Source organism: Mizuhopecten yessoensis, unplaced genomic scaffold (assembly GCF_002113885.1).
Source record: "Mizuhopecten yessoensis strain PY_sf001 unplaced genomic scaffold, ASM211388v2 scaffold7111, whole genome shotgun sequence".
NCBI classification, from domain to species: domain Eukaryota; kingdom Metazoa; phylum Mollusca; class Bivalvia; order Pectinida; family Pectinidae; genus Mizuhopecten; species Mizuhopecten yessoensis.
Genome location: NW_018406886.1, coordinates 130,348 through 153,270, shown reverse-complemented (window position 1 = coordinate 153,270; position 22,923 = coordinate 130,348). Strand labels below are relative to the sequence as shown.

At 39.5% G+C, this 22,923-nt stretch overlaps 2 protein-coding genes across 8 annotated transcripts in view; one reads left to right on the top strand and one right to left on the bottom strand.

Moving 5' to 3' along the window:
• Positions 1-2,603, top strand: part of LOC110453126 — a 32,297-nt gene extending 29,694 nt beyond the window's left edge. For all 6 annotated transcript variants that reach the window (XM_021501968.1, XM_021501963.1, XM_021501965.1 and 3 more), the window contains one exon: positions 792-2,603. In XM_021501968.1, coding sequence (XP_021357643.1) covers positions 792-1,104 — 313 coding nt within the window. In that variant the 3' untranslated portion in view covers positions 1,105-2,603. The remainder of the gene's footprint in view (positions 1-791) is intronic.
• Positions 2,604-6,823: 4,220 nt separating this feature from the next.
• The window catches only part of LOC110453123, a 50,724-nt gene continuing 34,624 nt past the window's right edge, over positions 6,824-22,923 (bottom strand). For both annotated transcript variants that reach the window (XM_021501956.1, XM_021501957.1), the window contains exons 3-8: positions 16,350-16,426; positions 13,791-13,930; positions 12,842-12,997; positions 11,872-11,945; positions 11,374-11,458; positions 6,824-9,914 (exon numbers count right to left, since the gene is read on the bottom strand). In XM_021501956.1, coding sequence (XP_021357631.1) covers positions 7,670-9,914; positions 11,374-11,458; positions 11,872-11,945; positions 12,842-12,997; positions 13,791-13,930; positions 16,350-16,382 — 2,733 coding nt within the window. In that variant the 5' untranslated portion in view covers positions 16,383-16,426 and the 3' untranslated portion in view covers positions 6,824-7,669. The remainder of the gene's footprint in view (positions 9,915-11,373; positions 11,459-11,871; positions 11,946-12,841; positions 12,998-13,790; positions 13,931-16,349; positions 16,427-22,923) is intronic.

Below are 22,923 nucleotides of genomic sequence, written 5' to 3'. Positions count from 1 at the left end.
TTTACACCTGGTCAAATACAGTTACGTCATGTTTACACCTGGTCAAATACAGGTACATCATGTTTACACCTGGTCAAATACAGGTACGTCATGTATACACCTGGTCAAATACAGGTACGTCATGTTTACACCTGGTCAAATACAGGTACGCCATGTTTACACCTAGTCAAATACAGGTACGTCATGTTTACACCTGGTCAAATACAAGTACGTCATGTTTACACCTGGTCAAATACAGGTACATCATATTTACACCTGGTCAAATACAGGTACGTCATGTTTACACCTGGTCAAATACAGGTACGTCATGTTTACACCTAGTCAAATACAGGTACGTCATTTTTACATCTAGTCAAATACAGGTAAATCATGTTTACACCTAGTCAAATACAAGTACATCATGTTTACACCTAGTCAAATACATGTACGCCATGTTTACACCTGGTCAAATATAGATACGTCATGTTTACACCTGGTCAAATACAGGTACGTCATGTTTACACCTACTCAAATACAGGTACGTCATGTTTCCATCTAGTCAAATACAGGCACATCATGTTTCCACCTAATCAAATACAGGTACATCATGTTTGCACTTAGTCAAATACAGGTACATCATGTTTACACCTAGTCAAATACAGGTACATCATGTTTACACCTAGTCAAATACAGCTACATCATGTTTACACTTATTCAAATACAGGTACGTCATGTTTTCACCTACGTCAATCCTATGATCGAACAATATTAATATGTTTGTGTCTCTCTATGATTACAATTATTTCCAACAGGAAGGAAAGGTCAATGTTCTGCAGTGATTCCATGAAGACCCAGGTAATAGTTACAATATACCATGTGCTGCGTGTTGCCGTTGGATACTGTTTGATGTTATTTGTGATGACGTTTAACGTCTGGATATACACGTCAGTAGTTTTGGGGTCCGGAACTGGATTTTTCCTCTCGCACGCATTCCCGTGCGTGAGTGTTGCACCTGCACAGGACCGTGATTCAGATTCGCCTATCCCGCTCTCAGAGCGACACGACGAGGATTTGGACGTTCACCGTCAGGAGGAGGAGACGCTGTATGTGAGGACAACACGGTGATTTGATACACGTGCTTTAATTACAGGTGTGATAAAACACACGAGATTCTTGAGGAACACGTTTTCTTGACCAATATATTGTTTACGTATGACGCGTGTTTCTTTCGACGCTATGAATTGCTCATGATGAAGTGCGTCGACTTTTAAGACGCTGAGGGCGACACCTGATAGTTCGTTGATTGTAGACAGTCTACCTATTCCCTGAACATGAGGTTGTAATGGAATTATCTCAAACCGAGGGGTAATGCTCTTGATTTGCTAAACCAAAGCTTGCTTTCAAGTCTCAACGTAGAGGACTGTGCTTGAAGTTTATAACATATCTCAGAAGTTTCTAACCGCTGTTACGTCATACTTACGTCATCAAAGTGCTTCTTTCTACATACTATCAGGACGTGTCACATATCACTTTATATGAAGTAGCATACTGTTATCTATTTATTCATTTTTAATCTGATATCAATATGTATTGTTCATTTATTACATTGATGTATGTTAATAACATGCTTTAAGAACTGCTACACAGGGAATATAGACTTGCTTAGAGTATTTATTTAATATATGCGATAGATTATTGCTTGGTCGATGGATTTATTAGTTTTGACATAAGGAATACATATTAGCTGTGTTTGGTCGTTATTAAGGATCCCTGTCCCTTTTTTAGTTATTAAGAATACCTGCCCCATTGGACTGCACGTCCTTAAATGAACTTAGCTGTTGATAGGACGTTAAACTCATTGGACTGTGTTTGTTTATATATATATACAATAACCTCCCTTAATTTCGTTTTGGATTAAATATAGCACAGTTGCGCCACGTCACTTCCGTTGGCTCACAATAGTTAGCTCAGTCGGTTAGAGATATTTTAACAATCTGAAATCCAGGGTTCGAGTCCCGGTCTAGCCCCTTTGAATTTGTTACACTTAAAACAGTGTTGTTTGTTCTTATCATTTGAACCATTTTTCATAAGAGTCCTGCAAGGTTTGGTTTTCTTTTCGGCAATGATTTATTAAAGTTATAATCATGCTGGAAAAACAGTTTCCAGTTTTTGACAGTGGTAGTGGGATCCTTACGTGTTACAAATTAACACACTTAAGCTTACTGGAAGTATTATAAGAAGTAATATATCAGTATGAACATAGTGCAACGAGAAAGTGGAAACGATATACTGTAACACTGTCTCGCGTTCATATTTTGAACGGTGGTCCATGTTCACATTTGGACCCTTATGGTGATCATTTGCAGGATATACAGGGTATCTGCTTTTGTCGTATAAGCTGATGCTCTACAACACTTGCAGATCAATGGGGAGGGCCGGCGCTGTATTAATCCTAGTTGAGTTGAGTCATAGACGCTGTGCTCGTTCTGTTCTCTTTAGTCATAACATGCATGTATTAATTTCGACATACATATGTTAGCTTCAACATGGATGCTTCTCTGAAGTGGAATATACTGTTGTTATGCATTTGTTTTTTAATTATGCAAATAAAACCAAACTAAGATGGTTAAGAATTGGTTATTTGTTATCTTTTTTTTTGTTTTGTTTTTAAGACGACACAATATACGAACACCATGAATTACATGCGTCACCATGACGTGACCGAAGCATTAGCCGTCAGTTGTTCAAAAGCTTAACCACTATTTAACGACATTTTTCAACCTCTAATAATTCCGTCAATGTACTTACTGTACATTAAAAGTAACTTGTAGCTTTACATGAAACTTACTTTGGAAGTATATTGACTGCCTGGAAAATTTAAATCAAAGCAAATGTTATTTATATTTTTAAGAAACAAGAAGACGAAACTTACCACTAATCACTGATCAAACTATCTCATTAAGAGCAACCGGGCCAAGATGAATAACAACAAGACCATGTAGAACAGATACAGCACGTGATTAAGAAGATTAAGAATAGCACTTCCTATTGCAATGAGATTAAATTCTCGCCAGTTATGACTATTATTATTTTATAATACCGCGATTGTTCTAGAAGAAACTATTCGGGACACTATCAAACGAAAGCTGATGTCGATCCTAAAGGAACTGAAGTACTTTTTGTTCAACAGACGAACATGATATATTGGTGTAAATCTTCCGACAACATTACAAATTGTCCTTTTCCTAACTTTGAAATAGTTTCTCTCATAGCAGCTGTAACCGCCTTCACCGAATATAATCACCTTGATAAACACCGATTTGATGATGTGTTAACTAACCCTGCTGTCCTGACCTGGTCCGAGTGAGGACTCAAGTGCTGAACCTTATTGCATGAACATCTGTTGCGTGAACTTCAGTTGATTGTGTCTATTTTGTACAGATAGAATCACCGAGAGAAGTGTTTTTATCATCTAGATAGATGTTGTTATGTTGAAAATAGTGTTCCAAGTCCTCAAAATTAAGTCAGACCATATGTAACCATTAAATGTCTTCGTCTATTACCAATACAATGCAAGTTATGTAACAGGTTATCCTGCCATTGTAAGTTAAAGTCGCAATAGTATTTAGTGTACCCTTTCTTTATTGCGTATGTTCCCAAGACATGCAATTCCAAATTGTTCTGATGAACTTCAATGATGTCTTGCTGATGATTCTTCGTGCTGCTTTTTGATGTGATTGTGCTACTGTCCTAACTTCACACACGACGAAGATCATGTGTGCTGCCCTTGTACAATTACAACTGATTTCTAGTAATATATTTGAGCTTTATTTCAATTACGTGTAGTTCCTTTCTTTCATGTTCAATTTCTCAAAGAGGTTAAGGGCAACTGAAGCACTGCATCTGTAAGGAGGGACGGATCTAAGAGCATTTGATAAGACAGACAGTCCATGTAGTTCACGATCAAAATCAAGTTATTGTATCGTCAGTGGCTAAAAGCTGCTTTACATTGCTACCTCCCTTATCTTGCAATAAGGAATGCTTTTAACCGACATTAACTTCTGATGCGCGAAGACTATCTTTACAGCTTTTCGTTGTGTTTCGGTCTTGTATATATTTTTGAGTAGAGGCTCGTTCAGTGTCTATTCAGATTTGATCTATCCATAAATGCGTTGTCATAGCGATCACTTGTTGGTATAAACAAACAACAAACACACGTGGTTTATAAGTAAAACGATAGAATTTTAATATAGACTTTGTATCTAATATGAATGTTAGGCTTTGCGGAATTGTTAACACAAGAAGATTTGAGAGCGGGATCTGCGGAGTCACGTGGAACAAGGACACGTGCCAGGCAGACATCGAGTAGGGCGGACCGTGTACTGACACGAACAGTGTGGTTGGGTAAAGCTTTGGCCGAAATGTGGAATCCATGAGGAAAATTGACGAGATTAGACTTTCAACGAGAAGAGACATACTTCAGTTGGCAAAAGTGTGAAATACGGTGGATAATTCTACACAGCTACTGGTATGAACTATGCCCTTTGACGTAGCTCACACGTCATCCACATTTACACCTTCTTATCGGATGGGTAGAAAAATATATCTAAAAAATGTACATTTATAACATATAGGATTTGACAAAAAGTTATCCCCGGGAACAAGGAGAAGCACCAAATGCCGGAGTAACATGGGATTCATAATGCTGGATGTGTATGCCTGTTAACAACAATGATTCATGAATGATGACAAATCTATGAAAATAGAAAATATCAAGCAGGAAATCTAGTCAATGCAATATATTAACTATTCTTATACGAATGATAACATGATAATATAAAAAAATGAGTTGGTGTAGAATTGAAAAAATTAAAAAGTTTACACGACATTATAAGTTATAGGTTTTGTATTTTTTACAGCTGTACAAATACTCTGTTAAATTTTCCCATCACACCGGTAAATACATCTGTGATAAACGTGACGTCACAGATAAGGCGGAAACAGTAAGTAGTGCACTTAGTTAAGCTAACGGACAACAGGGTTTTAAAACATTTGGTGATGCATGTATAAAATTGAAAAAAGATTTTTTGTAAACTTTGTTATAAATATAATTCATGCGAAACAACTTTCAAGTACATGCAAAATATTACAATACCACAGTACCCCAAAACTCACTTATCAAAAACATTCCTAGAAATAAGGAGAATGGTAATAGCTGAAATATCATGTTATTTGTGCTGAGCAATGGGCTAATTCGGGTACGTAGACTCTATATCTCATCAACAACAGGCAGCGTCATAGGAAATCAGTCAACCGTAGCAAACATCAGCCCTTCCATGACGTTGGTTAACTTATGAGTATATCACTGATGCAATGTCACCGATATAGTTCTGTCATTGATGATAATCTGTCACTGATATGAGTCTATCCAAAGGCATCTGCGTCTGGTGCGTCAATTTGTGAAAATACGAAGGAGTCTTCCCTACCTACTATTACTGGCAAGGTTATAATTAACATACCAGAAACCGGAACCACGGGTTGGGGTTAAAATTAACTTCGATTCAGTATTTTGATATTAGTTCAATCCGAATTTTTTTAATATTGTTTATACGCATGGTTAAGTTACGTGCCTCGATTTTTTCGAGAGTCGATGATTATTTTATAATTTATTAAACGAAACCAAATATGATGCTCCTATCTTCAGACAACTCAAGTCTGGAACGAAAGTTAACGATCTCGATGAGCAATTTTACAACGAACAATCTGATTGGTCGACAGTAGTAGGACAGGGAAGAGTATTTAATAGTTTCTACATATTTGCTTACCAGGCGCAGATGCATGTGGCTTTTAGTCTGTCACTAATGCATCCTTTATACTCCATGAGTTACGATCACCATCGCTCTTTGCACCACTATAGAATATGTCATGGCAAAATAATTGAAAGCTCAATGTGCGCCAACTTGTGGATGAGACAAGAAGACTAATTTGATTCTTTGATGTACATCAAAACTATCTCGCGGTCGATAACGGTAAAGCTGACTGGTTTTGAAGTCGGGCGTTGCTCCTTTGTAATCTTCAAAGGGCAGGTATCATTCTATAGCGATTGGTCATGGCTTATTTTACCCGAGACCATACGAATAGCTAGCAACGTGCCTTCAATGTTGCTATGACATATTCCAGGGGTGCAGATAGATAAAGTGAGCGTAACCCCTGGATTTCGAGGATGTCACTAACGGTATTCAACATGTAAGTCTGCCGTGGTCGATGGTGTTAGAAACAACTGAATTTGATTAAAGACGGTACAGTAATACTCGATTCAACTTTTTATGTATCAAAATTAAGGAAAATCCAAACACTGAGATAAATTAATTATAATGACAAAGATTGTATGATAATCTCAAGGGTTACATGTAATACAAGCGGAAAATGATGACGTTATCTCAATATCCTGTATTGAAACATTTAATTGGTTTTAATGTTGAATAATTTTGACCAACAGTTAAACAGGCAGAGACCACGTTTTTCTGTAGCTATATCACGTGGCACGCGAATAACCACTGACAGGTTTGTGCTCGTGTAAACTGATCGCTTCACATAATACGTAACTATTTTCAGACTATTTGCCTGGAAATTAATAATTAGGGCATTTGATATCGCTATGAATTTTACATAAGGATAGAACTGAACATAGCATCAAATTGTTGAAATTATCATGTCCCCTGTAACTAAAAAACCACAGTTGTGGTTAGTGGGATGTTATTGTGGCTATATTGTGGACTATAAACGTATTGAGGTAAACCAGTCAAGCAAGTTCAAGAGTCACGCGGGCTTTTATTTTAAAAAAAAATTGGAAGTAATAGTAACTTATTCCATTCAAAACACACATTGAATATGAACGATTTCGATACATCGCCCGAGAGACGTCTATTTTATATATCGGAGGACATTAATACCGTATTCAGCAGTGGGCGGGGGTAGCTCTCCAGATTATGTGAAACGAGGTGACTTTCCAGTAACTGAATATATGATTGGGGGCACCTCCCCACAATATGTCAGGGTAAGGGGAGTTAACTCTCGTTATCCTATCAGCGTGATAGGAGGTAGCACTCCACATTCTGCTATGGTGAGGGGAGATAACTCTCCACGTACTGTCAGTTTGAGAAGTGTTACTGTTACTCCACATAGTTGTTATTTTTAGGGCAGGTAAATCCACGTGCTGTCAGTGTATGGGGAGGAACTCTGCTCATATTTCAAATACCCAGTTAATACACGTCAAGGTAAATCAAGAGATAGGGAAACGTAAAATTGGCACGAAAAAAACCAAGATATACATATCATATTTGACTAGAACATTTTCGATTGTTCATTGGTTATGAAACCAATTGGTTATACATCTTGTATATAATGAAGTCACTTCAACATCAACATAAAGAGATATACTGGTTTGTAAATAAAGATTTGATTTAACAAATGGTATAACGATGAATCATAATTTAACATTTTACATCAAAAGATTGTTTGGGGGGCCACAAATATCTACCCAAATATTTTACTGTACAACGTTAGGTGGCGCAACAGTCAATGGCATGAACAACAATAATACCAAACTTCCGTGTACCGCCAGTCAGTCATAAAGAACAGTTACACTTAACGCCAAATAGTTTCTATGGCAACCGTATGCGTAACGATACTAAACATCAGCAGATGTACACGCCTCCTCCTCCGGTAGGTGTATAACTGGAATGTCATGAACTGAAACTGACAATGATTGTCTGCCAGCGGTATCTCTTGAAGCCTGTTCAAGTGACCAGCCCTCTTTCTCTTCCGCTTCTCGAACTTTATCATAATCCTCTTCCTCTATACTGTCCTGGGGCGATAAACGGCGCGCCGAACTTGCGCTGCTGTCACTTCCAAGGCTAGCGCTTCTAAGTTCTGGTGTAAGCCGATTACGCCGTCGCTCTTCAAAGTATATTGGATCCGTATGTTTTCTCTGTAATCTATGGCGCGTAAACCGCGGTGAGCGGTGACGACCCGACCCACATGATTCTAAGGAAGGGTCGTAACGAACGAACTCCTGAAACACTTTGTAAGTTTTCTGATCGACACTGAAATCTCGCATCATTATTCTCTCCTTCGATTCGCGATGGGATTTAAAGAAACGGGAGAACAAAGACGACTTGCTTGGTGTATCCGTTTCCTCAAAACTGTCACCAGAAGGCTGGTCTGATCTCGAGTCTGTCTCTGGCTCATTAATGCTCTCATAAATTTGTACAATCTGTCTTTCCCGGCTGTACTCTCTTCGCTTTTTTGACGCTGTCTTTCCGTTTCTCCTTTCAAAGTATTTAGACCGCCGGCCGTACCCCTCTTTGGAGGTTCCCGCCTCCGGAAGTGAATAGGAATGCGTGTAGATGCGCGCGGGATGCTCGGGGCTGTTGCCCTCTTCGAGCACTTCAATCTCACTCGTACTGTGAGTCCGTTTGATATATGGAGACTGTGTCTCCATCGACTTGTACCCACTGTCCGCCTTCATCTGTATCAGTTTGTGGTTTTGGCTCTCTGTTGTGCTGTCCGTATTATCTGTCGTCGACTCGAACGACGTGGTCGTCACCTCGGGACGACTTGTGTCCGACACCTCGCCATCTGTGTCGACCGTCTCTATACTATCAAAACTATTGTCAGCACTCGCATTTGGAGGTTTTCGTTGCAGTCTTTTTGCAAGAATGTTTTTATAGTTTTGCCTCCTGTTTTCATAATGAGAGGGGTGTAGTTGGTGACAGCCTGAGTTTGGGTTGCAGTCGCCACTGTGGGGACTACATCGTTTCTCAACACATTCAGCGTATGGCACCGACTCGGTATTCGATTCAAAAGATGTGGTGTATGAATTAGGCACTTCTCCGTCTGGAGACTGGTCGGGTGACGTCATGTCCTCCATACGAATTGTATCACTACACTCTTCCTCCTCCTCGAATGTCGTTCTTAGGTTCCACAGCTCGCGGTACTTCTGCGTCCCATTTAATGTGTCCGTATCATCACTATCCACTCGTATCGAGTCAAGCTCGCCGTACATGTCCATTTGGTCCAACTGGTCCTCGTTCAAGATCTCAATACTCCCTGTGTCGTTGTACCGGACTTTGCACGTGTCCGGGGAATTCAGTTCCGATATCACGTCGAAGTCTGTGTTATAGAATGGCCCTTTGAATTCTGTTATTTTTAACACATCATAATCAACAATATCCTCAAAACTTTTCACTTTTCGTTCATTCATTTTCTCAAATATTCGATTTGTGTCAAGGCTATGTGAATGAGAGCGCACTCTCTTTTCGCGCTCGGCTTTAGGAGCAGACGACCCACCAAGTCCCAGTGAATGGCGCCTGCTCTCACCTTTACTGAGACACACAGCGCCACTAACATTATTTATACTCCCACCGCTTCCAGATCGACCGCCACCTCCGCCACTGCCGCTACTTCCAAGACGACCCCCGCTACCACTACTGCCGAGACGACCCCCGCTACCACTACTTCCGAGACCACCCCCGCTACCACTACTTCCGAGACGACCCTCACTGCCACCATTTAACACACGGCCCCCGCTGCCTTCACTTCCAACACTCCGGCCACTGCGGCCGCTGCCAACACTACCGTTTCGTCCACGTGATTGATAGTGTATTTCGACTGCCACTTCCCGATGTAGTGGCGCGGAGTCTGTGGGAGAGGGAGAATCACCAAGGGACATAACTGCGGAAGTGGATATGAATGGCTCTGGTTTGGGACTGCCAATGTATTCGTCCTCCATGTAGAAATCTGACTGACGCCTGTCTGGTGTTGTGGGACTGCTCATTTCCTGTCCCTGAAACGGCGGACCAAGGGAACACTGCTTTCGAATATTCTTGTCGATCCGGGACTTCTTCAAGTGATGAAAGTCACCCTCTGTGTACCTGCAGTGAATGGTGGATGGGGTCGATTAGTAACCTGTGAGTAATTCATTCTTCAGACAACACAAGAACAAATCGCAAGTACATTGTATATGGACTTGGTCCTTGAAAATAAACATTAATTTCATCGGAAATTGCATTTTAAAAAACAAATTAATTCTACATTAAAGTCATCGGTTTTAATTGAATTTTAAATCGGACATTTGCATGCAAATTCTATTTGGCGTTCAGAAATAATATTTCTTTTGACGATAGGTTTCTTTACATTACATTACAATATATATTTACGAAACATTTCTATACACAAGTCGTGATGTACAGAAAGGCAACGTCACTTCCGGTTCGAGGCAGGGAGGTACATTCAAACTGCTGGTAGACAACATGCATGGTAATATCGATTTATCTTGTGTAACATGACCGGAAGTGACAAACACAACCAGTCAAAGATACATTTACATCCTAAGATTTATCAGGAATCATGTTTTTCTTATCTTTTTCAGTCAAATATTAATTATTTAATACCACCATCTTTTAAAAAATTTACGAAAGAAAATTGGAATGCATTTTTTTCAATCAAATTAAGATAAAAATATATCCTCTTACGTTCAAGTAATACTTTTTAGGCTGTTATACAATATCAAGTTCGGGACAGCAAGCACTGGTACCTAGCTGATATATTGGGGATAATCTCGTGTATACTAGTATAGGATTATCAATCATATAGGTAGAACCGAGTAAGGGGATAATCTTGTCAATCACCATAGTAACAAAAATATCATAAATAGTATGCAATACTAAAAGCACTAGGGACAACATGTGTTACCATTGTAACATCAAAAATGGCGGTAGAACACAAATGGGGAGTGATCATCCGAGTTACCAAGGTAACATCAATCAGGGAGTCAGAACGAAGAGGGGGTTATCTGTAGTGTTATTACAGTTATGCAAAACATGGAGGCTAAATCAAGAGAAGGGGTGACACGAAGTTTTACCACAGTAACATCAAACAGAGAGAGAGAGAGAGAGAACGTTCTGTCACGTTACCAGGAAAACACCAAACATGGAGGTAGAACCGAGAAGGGGNACACCAAACACATTGAGGTAGATCCAAAGGGGTGGTTACCATAGGAATACCAAACATATGGAGATACAATTTAGAACCAAGAAAGAGTGGTATGTCGTGTTGTTACCATAGTAACGACAAAAAGGAAATAGACTGAAGAAGGACAGGGAGGTCTGCTGTATACACATCAAACATGGAGGTAGAACTAAACAGTTTGTCATTTAGAACACATAACTGATTACTACTGAAGAATTTCATGTTTAAAGGACAACGCAAAAAGGTCAAAGGTTAGAAATGACACAATTCCTCGTGCATTGTTTAGCAGTTTGAGCGGACCTTCTTCCTCGATGGAGGTATAGTGACGTCTTCGACAGCAGTTGAAGCTGAAATGATACTCGCCTCCCCGATTTCTCCGCGGGGGTGTCCTCAGTCTGGTGAGGTGGCAGGTGACCCCCCTCTTCTTCTACACCCTCATGGTAGCTCACTGTGGACGGAAAAGATATACAATTATATTTCTAATCTACTAAAAGTAGCGTGAAACATCATGTTAGCTTGCTATAAACCGGGGAACAAACAACGGCAACTTTAACTTACATCAAACATCCAAAAGGAATAGAGATTTGCGTGTGATTTGTTTGGTGACCTTTGCTCTTGATTTGTCCAAGATGGTTTTTCCTTATTTTCTTGATGACATTGACAAAAGATTTGTTCGGGTCGATTAGACCATGATTTCCTGTTTACACTTCTACGTGATTCGTCCAGGGTTGTTACACTTTACGCCTTGCCCAGTGACGTTATAATGTGATTTGAAAAGACACAAGTGTATGAACACGAAATATTTCCAGAAATATTCACGTGTACAAGGACTTATAGGGAGATTTTTCAAACGCCTGTTACCTTTGTCAAAGTCGGACTTGAGCTTGGTTGTTTCATCAATGTCTTCAACATCAGCTGGGAACCTCTCGACGCTTCTGAAATACACAAGTAAATTGGGGCACTCAAATTCACAAAATAGACATAAGAATACAATTATCATTATTTACTTAGTATAATCTGTATATGTATTTTCTGCTTCAAATGTCACCGTTTATAAATTCCCAGGATCCGTAAACGGCAAACATACTTCTGTAATATAAAATTTAATCAATCATTTGATCAACATCTTCAGTCGTTTTGACTTGTTTAAACTCTGGGCTACATTGCGCGTGGGACGTGACCATGTTAAGAATGGCGACTTTTGACTTTGTGTTGCTCTGATACGGACATTCATCCGCGAATGTAGTGCTGTAATTGATACGCGAATGTAGTGCTATAACGAAAGTTTAAATTTAACAAGTGGTTATCTTTACGAACAAAATGAACTTGGTATCAAAATATTGTGAATAGGATAAAACACACTTTGGAAACATAGATGTATACATAGCAGTGTAATTTTTATCATCCTCGATATCCAGGGGTTACGCTCACTTTCGCTCTCTGCACCCCTGGAATATGTCAAAGCTGAAGGCACGCGGCTATTTTTTTTATTGATCTCGGGTAACCTGGCCAATCGCTAGGCTGATTTCCGTCTTTTGAAGATTACATAGAAGCGATACCCGACTTCAAAGTCAGTTAGTTTTACCGTTACGCGATCAACAGATTATTTTATGTACATTAAAGGACCAACCTAGTCTCCTCGACTCATCCACAAGGTAGCACACACTGACATTTTACTATGACATATTCCACGGTAGGTGAAGAGAACGCGAGTGAGCGTAGCCCCTGGTGTGTCCAGGACGAATGATTTATTTACGATGATGGAGCTTCCATGCTCCTCTACCTAATGTCGTGGACTTTAGACTACAAGTTATTTATCTAGCCCTCTTACCTGGTATCGTAGACTTTACGAGGGCTGATGGGGATGCCTTCCATGGATCCGGTACTTGGCTCAGAGAACACATCCGAGTTGATGGTTTCATAACGCTGTAGGGGTTTGGAGCGCCTCTCTCTGTCTGAAGCCTGTCTGCTGTCACTTGTGCTTTGTCTGTATCACGTGAGCAAAAGTAACACTCTTGAACGAATATTCCTACATTATTGAAGAGCTACATTTGTATAATGAACAAGTAGTCATGTAGAAAATAAATACGCGTACAAATGAAATAAATGCGACAAATTAACAAAAGTATAACCAATTCATCGACAAATGAACAAAATGAAGATTTGTTTCTCTCTCAAAAACAGTATAGCTTGAAGTATATAGCATGTTCAGGAATGTAGCGATAAAACCATTATTGAAATGTTAAGTCTGACACTTTGATAATAAACGAAGAACAGTCTAATCTGAACGGTATTAGGTCTTTTACTCTCTTTTCATAGTTTTTAGGAAACGAATGAGAGAATAATTAACAAAAACAACAACAACAACAACAAACACAGAGGCTAAGGTTTGGAATGATTAGCTTCACTGCAATTTCATTACCAGTAATACATAAAATTGTATTAATTAATGTCGCTGTAATGTTTTTTACAGCTTTGCCAAAGAAAAATAATACAGTTAGGCCAAATACAAAAAAAAAATGTGTTTCCGCTAACTCTACCTTTCCTAGATTTGTGTGCTATCCTAAAGATTTTATTGGCATTTAATGATTTGCACGGTTAAAGTCAGATCTCCTGCTCTTTATCAGCATAGTAAACATAATTTCCAAAATAAAAATAAAACATTGCTTTCCTATCCTTTTTTCTGAGAATGTTCACTGTTTACGTGTACTCGCTGCTACAGCTTTAGCTCTTAGACGCTGTGTTGACTCTCGAGAGCAACACAAAGAACAGACACGTACCTTCCGAGTCCCTTGTCCTTTTTCAGACAAAATTTGCAGAAGAGGATAACGGCGATGACAATGACGAGTCCTCCAACAAACCCGGCCACGAGGATACCCACGGTAACGTATGGGGACACGGCCTGACCTGGTATGTCGCCCTGGCAACGGTAAGGTCACAATGATCATGTATAGTTTTATCACAAATAATCTCGCATATTTCACTGAAACGTTGACTGGGGAATAAAGCAAAGGACTGCTGCAGTGGTTATACCCAATGCATGCAATAGTTCCACGTTTGCAACATTTCGCCGCTAGAGGCGCCTTCATCAGATAAATACGTCAATAAAAACATGGTTTGGTGATTTTGTTAGTTTAAACATGAACGTACACCTGTATTTCACTGCAACCTTTTTTTCATTTACAAAGATTGAACATGTTGGCAGTTGTAGATAATGTTATATTTTATAGCCATTCCCTCTTTTGCTGTTGAGAGCAGTATATGTATAGGATCTCGAAGTGTTGTCTAGGATGAAATATATGGTGACCTTATCTTCGACCAGTGCACCATTCAACAGCGCTATAAGAAAGATGACCGCTCCAGGGAAAACATGTGATTTTTCACATATACATTTGTACCGAGGATAACTGAAACTTATCGTGAAAAGTTCGGAATTTATCAAAGTGTTAGGTATGTAGCAAATGCCGATGAATCCGGTAATGGTCTGGCAAAAAGATATTCTACTGAGAGTTATCTCCCCTGAAATATTGAACAGCGTAACCGTGGCTATGTGTTATTGCTGCTCTTCCCCAAATACATCTTTAATAACACACTATTTCCGTCTCCCTAGATAACTGCCACTCGGCTTTATTCTACACATGGCCCGGAAACACATTCATATCCTGCTGCTCGTATATCTACCTCTCTAGATCTTTAGATTGCTGGTACAATATAACCTGCCTAACAAAACTATGTTAAAAGAAATCCATGTCATAATGAGCTTAGAAAGTTGAACAAATCAATATTTGATAAAAATGTATACTTCTACTTAATACTACAGCAAGAGAGGGATCACATGGACCATGACAGAGGTGCTAGAGGGTCTAGATTTCTCTGACGACATAGTGCCGCTGTCACACACCGTCATCATGATATCCAAGGCAAGACCAGTGACATGGCCACAACAGGAAAACAGGTTGGACTGAACATCAATGCCAACAAAACCAAGATTCTAAAGGCCAACGCAAAGTCAAATGAGCCCTTCCTACTTGATACCACCAGCATAGAGGAAGTTAGTGACTTTGTCTACCTTGGAAGCAAGATAACATCAGATGGAAATTCCGCATAGCAAAGGCCAGAGGAGCGATTGCATCATTGAGCAACATCTGGAGATCGAACAAGATCAGCACCACCACCAAGCTGGAGATATTTAAAAGCAACGTCCTCGGGGTCCTTCTTTATGGTGCAGAGTCATGGAAGATAACCAACAGCATCATCAACAAGCTGGATGTCTTCCAGACATGATGTCGACGAAGAATCTTGCGAATCTTCTGGCCACAGACCATCTCCAATGCAGAACTGTACAGGAGGACAAACACCGTACCGCTGTCACAGGAAATAAAGCGAAGAAGATGGCGGTGGATTGTGCACGTCTGCAGAAGCACCCGGATTCCATCACAAGGGTAGCGTCGAACATATACCGGGAAACTGCATATACGACACGATCGCAATAAAGCGGAACTGTCTGGACAACTCGGTCAAGGAAAGTGACCAGACATACAGGAAGCTCAGCTGTTAGAACATCTGTCTATGAGTTCAAAGGTTTCGGTTCGAGTCCCAGTATAACAATGATATCAGAATTTTATCAGAAACTATCTGTTTCCTGAATATGCATAATTATTTGTTATTCAGATAATAAATATCTATTGGTCAGTTACAGAGACCTACAAATTCGTTATACAGTATGTATGTCTAGACTTGTTTGATTTGAACCAGTAGAGAGTAATATCGGACGTTTTAAAGATCAATATCAACAAACGATACAAGAATTCCTATTTTGGTCGGGGTACAAGAAATGTTTGGTATATTCTGAAAAACGGATATTTTGTTCCATCTAAAAAGCTTTTCTTTTTCTAAGTAACAATGTGTTTCTCTTTCTTTGTGCCACTTTCTATATATATCAGGTATAGCGAACACCTTCGGTATTTCCCGTGTTAATTAAGGCGACCTCTTCGGGAAGTTTCGTGGTTTACAATCGAAAGAGAGGGTTCTCAAATGAGGATTTCATGACATGATTCCAGCGTTCGCACTTTTTTGTCGTGTACTCTAAGAAGACACACACGTGAAGAAGTTTATCTCGATTTTATCTGATTCCATTTAAAAACTAGTCGATTTTATGTCGATATATTACGAAACATATCACGTGAAGGTGAAGGTTTTACCGAGTGTTGTTCTAAACGTTTTATATTACTCTCTTTACATCAGAATGGGTCAAAAACAAAACTACTGTAACAAATTATCAGGTCCCTGTGGTTTGGTGGAACAATTATCGCGTCCCTGTGTTCTGGTGCTGTACTTACGTTAAACGGTGGCATGAAAGTCGAACCCGGCATCGCGGCGCGGACATCTGGCTGATCTAGACTGTTAACATGGTATTCTGTAAAATAGGACGGAAATACAGTTATATGGTGATATGTAAATATGTGTAAATAAAATAACACCACAGTTACTTAGTTTTAATGAATATAGTAACACCGTTTTCTGTAAGGATCCCTAACCGTCTAACTGCAGGCAAAACACCAGAGAATTCCAATGTACTACAGGAAGCGTCCATTAATTTTGTTTTGGATAAAACTTAGCGTAATAAGTCCAGGACACTTCCGTTTACCAGGGAACTCAGTTCGTTCGGGTGACAGAATTACAGGAGGTCCTGGTTCGAATCCTGATCTGTTCACACTCAAAACACTTCTGTGCATTCGATTCTGTTTATTTCATTTTTAATGCATTTTTTTTATTTATAAATGTCCAGCAAAGTAATAAGGTTTTCTCTTTAGAAATGGTTTAAAAGCAATGTTATGATTATGCCGTACAAAACAGTTGCCAATTTAAGTTTTAGACTGTGGTTAGGTCATCTTTGAATAGAGAAGTATTATAGTTACATGGTTATATGTTATCTACATAGAGTAAAACCCCGTTTCTTTCTGTTCTTTTTACTTTATAACACAGTCAATTTTATTTTAATCTACAAACCTTAACGAATGCGCTAGTTTTGTCTTGTTAGCATTGGAAAGACTAAAGAATCTATGGAGGGGTAGGAGAAGATATCGAGTTGTCTAGCGTTTACGATGACATTCTACTTTTAACTTTATTATCACAAGGGGTTTTAAAATAAACCACAGAATTTCATATTTTTTTCTGGAGCTGCGCCCGATATTGAAATACTTATACAAACTTTACAAAGCATCATAATATTTTGGGCATATGCATTTTGTTTAAAAATCTACATGTTGTGAAAATCGAAAAATATTGCTTCGTTGAGCAATGCTTTCTTAGATCTTTTTTTATTTTATTCATTCTACAATATTCATAAAACAAGTAATTTCAACTTATATTAATCACTCTTGATGACCCAGATGTTAGTTCGGGGAAGTATAAATGTGGGAGGAAACCCGAGTACCCGGAGAAAACCAGCGTGGCCTGGCAGGTGACCCCATACCTTTTCACGTCCGAACGAGAACTAAGATCACTTTCTTAGTCATACTAGAATTCCAGTGATGAAGACCACAATCTCTACCCCTCCTACAGTTTAAGATTGTGTGCCACCCTGCAACTTCCTTCTCTTACACTCCATTCGAAAAAGTATGGCTCTGCGCATGTACAAGATATGTCTTCCTAAGATTAACACTGCGTATACATGTACGTACTATATAATAATGAAACATTTATGTCAATGTGCATGAAGCACTGTCACATGTCAACTGTCAACTTTGTGTTGTCACCATGGTGTCGCCAAGGGATACCAGAATAATGGAGGTAAAACAAGCATCCGAACAACATCGATTTTCACACAGGTGAATGCGCGAAAGGTAAACAAGAGTATTGAGGATCCATATACAATGATAGCAACACTGCATGTGACATATCGAAACACGTACGATTTTGAACGGGCTATTGTGTAGTTTAATCTCACCCGGCTCAACATCATTCGTTTTATTTCTCATCTCAAGTTGAAAGAATATCGACTTTTGCACGGTAGCTTTTAGATTTGCAAACATATTTTAAGAGCATGTTACACAAAATGTATATGCCTTCAGTGGAGAATGCACAAAGCACATTGCAGAAAAACGATACATGAGGAAATAAACGATAAATGAAATTGAACTACACCTGATATGGTAAGCTCATGTGAGCTTGTCAACACATGAACAGTGTACAGGCGTGCAGTTTATCGTGTGGTGAACTTTGATTTTCAACACGTGAACATTGTTCGTCAATTTATCTTCTGGTGAACTGTGATCCACATGACGTGAACAGTGTAAAGGCGCGCAATTTATCATGTAGTGAACTTTGTCAACACGTGAACATTGTGCGTCAATTTATCTTCTGGTGAACTGTGATCCACATGACGTGAACAGTGTAAAGGCGCGCAATTTATCGTGTTGTGAACTTTGTCAACACCCGAAGAGTGTACGTACAGCTAGTACGTGTGATGACTTATGCTTGTCTACACCTGAACAATGTACGCACATGTACAGTTACTGGCGTGGCGAGCTTTGCTTGTCAGCATTTGAACAGTGTATGTATAATTATAATAGGATGGTGAAGATGTTGTTGTTGTTGATGATGATGATGATGATGATGATGATGACGACTAAACGCGTGACCTTGACATACGGTGATTGTGACCTTGACATACGGTCATTTTTAAGAAGGACATTGCCCTACTGCTCTATATAAAACTCTGAGGTAATACGGTTTATTATCGATCGTTGCTTGTTTGACGCACCTTATGCAGACGTGCACGCGCCACACGAGTACTGTCCTCTCACGGGTCGACGAGCGTGGATACGTTCCCCGATACCAGAAAGTACTTGTACAGGCGATACATTCCCTGAAACACTCCCATTGGAATTCTTGTTTCAGTGTGCGTATATCATATACATAACGACATTATACACTGGGAACTTCGGAACAGATTTGTCTCATTGCAATTTGGTTAGTACACATCAGAGACCTGTATCGCTCTACTTATAATGATAAATGAAGTTTCTTTCCTTGAAGGCCATATTGTAGGCCATATTGTAAGCTATATTGTAGGCCATATTGGCCGTTTTGGATGGTTCTTATTGCGCCGTACAAGTACAACAAAAATTTGTAAGAGCAATACTTTTTCTACATATGCTTCATATTCGGATGAAATTTACCTCAGAGAACTTCAGAACGAGTCGAAGCCAATCCGACGACACTTTGAATGTCTTGCATTTCCAATCAATCCGTAAAAAAAGACATTCAAACTAGACTATGAGAGAAATATTTAAATTAACTTTATCTAGAACTCGCATGGTAGAACCTCAATATATTTAAACTTACAACAGCCAATCACGAACATATTTAAACTTACAAAAGCCAATCAAACGCCAGGGTGACCTGCAATTGTATCAGACGACAAAAATATACTTATGGGAGTATAATGTAAGAGTTATTTGGTCAAAATCAGCAAAATTCAAGAGAGTATGATGTAAATGAACTTTTTTTGGTCAAATCGGTTAAGAACAGTTTAAAAAGTCGAAATTATCTCAGCCAATCAGAGACGTCTATCTCGGACTTTACATCAGCCGAAATTAGACGAACAGTTGGGTAAGGACATAAAATGTTCCTGTGCACCAAGTTTGGTGAGAATTCATCCGGAGAAACCAGAAAATTAGTTGAAAATGTTTCAGCCAATATTTGACCCCCAGCTTTATTAAAAACAAATTCATAATGAATCGTGTTTTGACATATATAACCTTGCTTTTCCCAGATTTGTTTTGTTTGTTTGTGTTTTACGTCCTATTAACAGCCATGGTCATTGAAGGACGTGCCAGGTTTTGGTAGTGGAGGAAAGCTGGAGTTCCCGGAGAAAACCCACTGACCTACGGCCAGTACCTGAACACTGCCCCACGTAGGTCTCTAACCCGCGACCCAGTGGTGGAGGGCTAGTGGTAGCAGAATGTCAGACGCCTTAACCACTTGGCCACACTCCCACTCCACTATATAGGCCCTGTTTATCTACTCGCAGGGAGGCCACAGTTTATGTATCTTTATTTTTTGTCCATAGGTACTTCAAACCACATTAAGATTAAAATGCCTTTACTATTTCTCTAGGTCTTAAATAATGACATTCCATTTTTCTATTTGGCCCACCTCTCTGTCTCAAGGGAACGTACGCCAAATTGGACTCCAAAGGTCGAATGATGCCTAAATCGAATTAGGGTTCTTACACCCTTCCCTCCGCTTATACCTCTATTTCAGGCATTGATCCCCGTCCCTCTAAAGAAAGGCAAGCAAAAGTCATAAAATATTAAACATTGAATTCGTTTTGTTTGGCCTTGAATTTTGTAAAAAAAAAATAGGTTAAAATACTATTATACTTATTTAGAGAGTAGTCTTTTAAATGTTTAACCCGGATTCCCTAATGATACCTAACCCTCTTTCCAAAGGTAGTAGAGACATTTCATTTATAAAAAGAATGACTTATCTTGGCACAGTATTGCTTCGTGCTAAACAAGGATGTCTTTTAAATATATATACATGTATATCCCCATTATTCCTATACTGGTCCCCGTCCAAAAGCCCTAGCCAAGCAAACCCCTTCATTTGAACATCGAATGCCAATGAAATAGTCACGCTTCATACGTAACGATGTAAAAAATGCCTTCACTCATTCTTCAGAAGCAGTATTTTAAATATTTGAACATGTTTTCCCCTATTAGACTCGACCCACTTGAGTGGTAGGGAGGGGCGGGGGCGGTGGTCATTGGGGGTATACTTTGTTAAAATTGGGACAAGTTGATGCATGTATGACTCGAACAGAAAGAGCGCACAGGAAAGAAAATGGTACAGGTACCCGTCACGTTTCATGCCGAATTTCAAATCAAGTCTGTTTACCCGCTGTGCGTCAAAAAAGGGCACCACCTCCCTACTCCAAGGGAGCCCACACCTTTCATTTATATAACAATAGTTACTCCTTTGCCTATCAAAAATCAAAATGCCTTAGTCCTCCCATGTGTCTTCCGTCTGTTTCTATTGTAACATAATATATATTTAAGACAGATCATTATCTGCAGAACAACACACAAGTGCCCATGTGTCTTACCGACTTGTTTCTATGGCAACACAAAGTATACGTATGTCACAGTAAACAATCTCTGTTTCTATGGCGCCAAGGCGACACACGACCATCTTGGTATGCGGCAAGTCACACACTATTGATTTTTCATTCATGAAATAGTGAATTATAGGTGGACACGCAAGTAGAACTCTCGCCATAGACATCAACGTGCTCTAGTGTAGGTCCCGAAATGCTATTGGTTCAATAGCCTTCTTAACAAACAACCAATGCAAACGCACAAGCGAATGAGCCTTTTCTGTCATTTATACCAGCGACGCTCTCCAGCACCACATACAAATTGACCATGATCTATCTTTTAGAAGATTATCGTGAAATTTCCCTCTTTTTCGAAATTTTAACATTAAAATTCAGTCAACTACCCAAAGCACATACACGTATTTTTCTCATGTTGTGCACGGAAATTCAAAATGAACTTCATAAAGATATTGAGCCTTTTTCAATCTGGATCTATTGAAATTTAGATCAGAACCTCAAACTCACTACTGCCATTTTTTTACCTCTTGACGTCAAGGCATAGCGACTTATCATGATATACTATCGAAATAAAGTCACAATGGCTACGATGAGAACGGAAATCGTCAGAGAAAAGACGATTTTAGCATATTCTTGCATATATTTTTGAAAAAGAATGAAAATATTATAGAGATATTGAATTTGTTTCCATTACATGTAATATAATATAATATAATATAAAATAATAAAATAAAATATAATATAACATATTGTATTATATTATATTCGTTGACCAATCACAAGGCAACTAGAAGTTACTAGTTAGGCCCGTTACAACATTTAAATTTACAAACTGAGTTAGGCTAGAAATTCGCATGGATCTGTCAAATTTAAATCTCATGTAAAATACCAAAAGAGGAATGCTTTCTTGAAATAACAACACAACATGACAAGGCTGGCTCATCTGCGTTTCAACTGATCGGCGACACAACAGGACCTCGCTACATCCGCCTCGGTCATGTTAAAAAATTAACCTAAAACAATAACAAGATCCCTGGGAGGAAACTCTGAGAGAGATCCCTGGGCAACAATCATAGTCCTAGCCTACCACACTGGACTCCGAGAGAGATCCCTGGGCAACAAAAATGGTTTAGCCTACCACACTGGACTCCGAGAGAGATCCCTGGGCAACAAACATAGTCATAGCCTACCACACTGGACTCCGAGAGAGATCCCTGGGCAACACACATAGTCCTAGCCTACCACACTGGAGTCCGAGAGAGATCTCTGGGCAAAAAACATGGTTCTAGCCTACCACAATAAACTCCGAGAGAGATCCCTTGGCAACAAACATGGTTCTAGCCTACCACACTGGACTCCGAGTGAGATCCCTTGGGAACATACATGGTTCTAGCTTACCACACTGGACTCCGGGAGAGATTCCTGGGCAACAAACATGGTTCTAGCCTACCACACTGGACTGCGAGAGAGATCCATGGACAACAATCATGGTTCTAGCCTACCACACTGAACTCCGAGAGAGATCCCTGGGCAACAAACATGGTTCTAGCCTACCACACCGGACTCCGAGAGAGATCATTGGGCAACAAACATGGTTCTAGTCTACCACACTGTACTCCGAGAGAGATCCATGGACAACAAACATGGTTCTAGCCTACCACACTGGACTCCGAGAGAGTTCCCTGGGCAACAAACATAGTCATAGCCTACCACACTGGACTCCGAGAGAGATCCATGGACAACAAACATGGTTCTAGTCTACCACACTGGACTCCGAGAGAGATCCATGG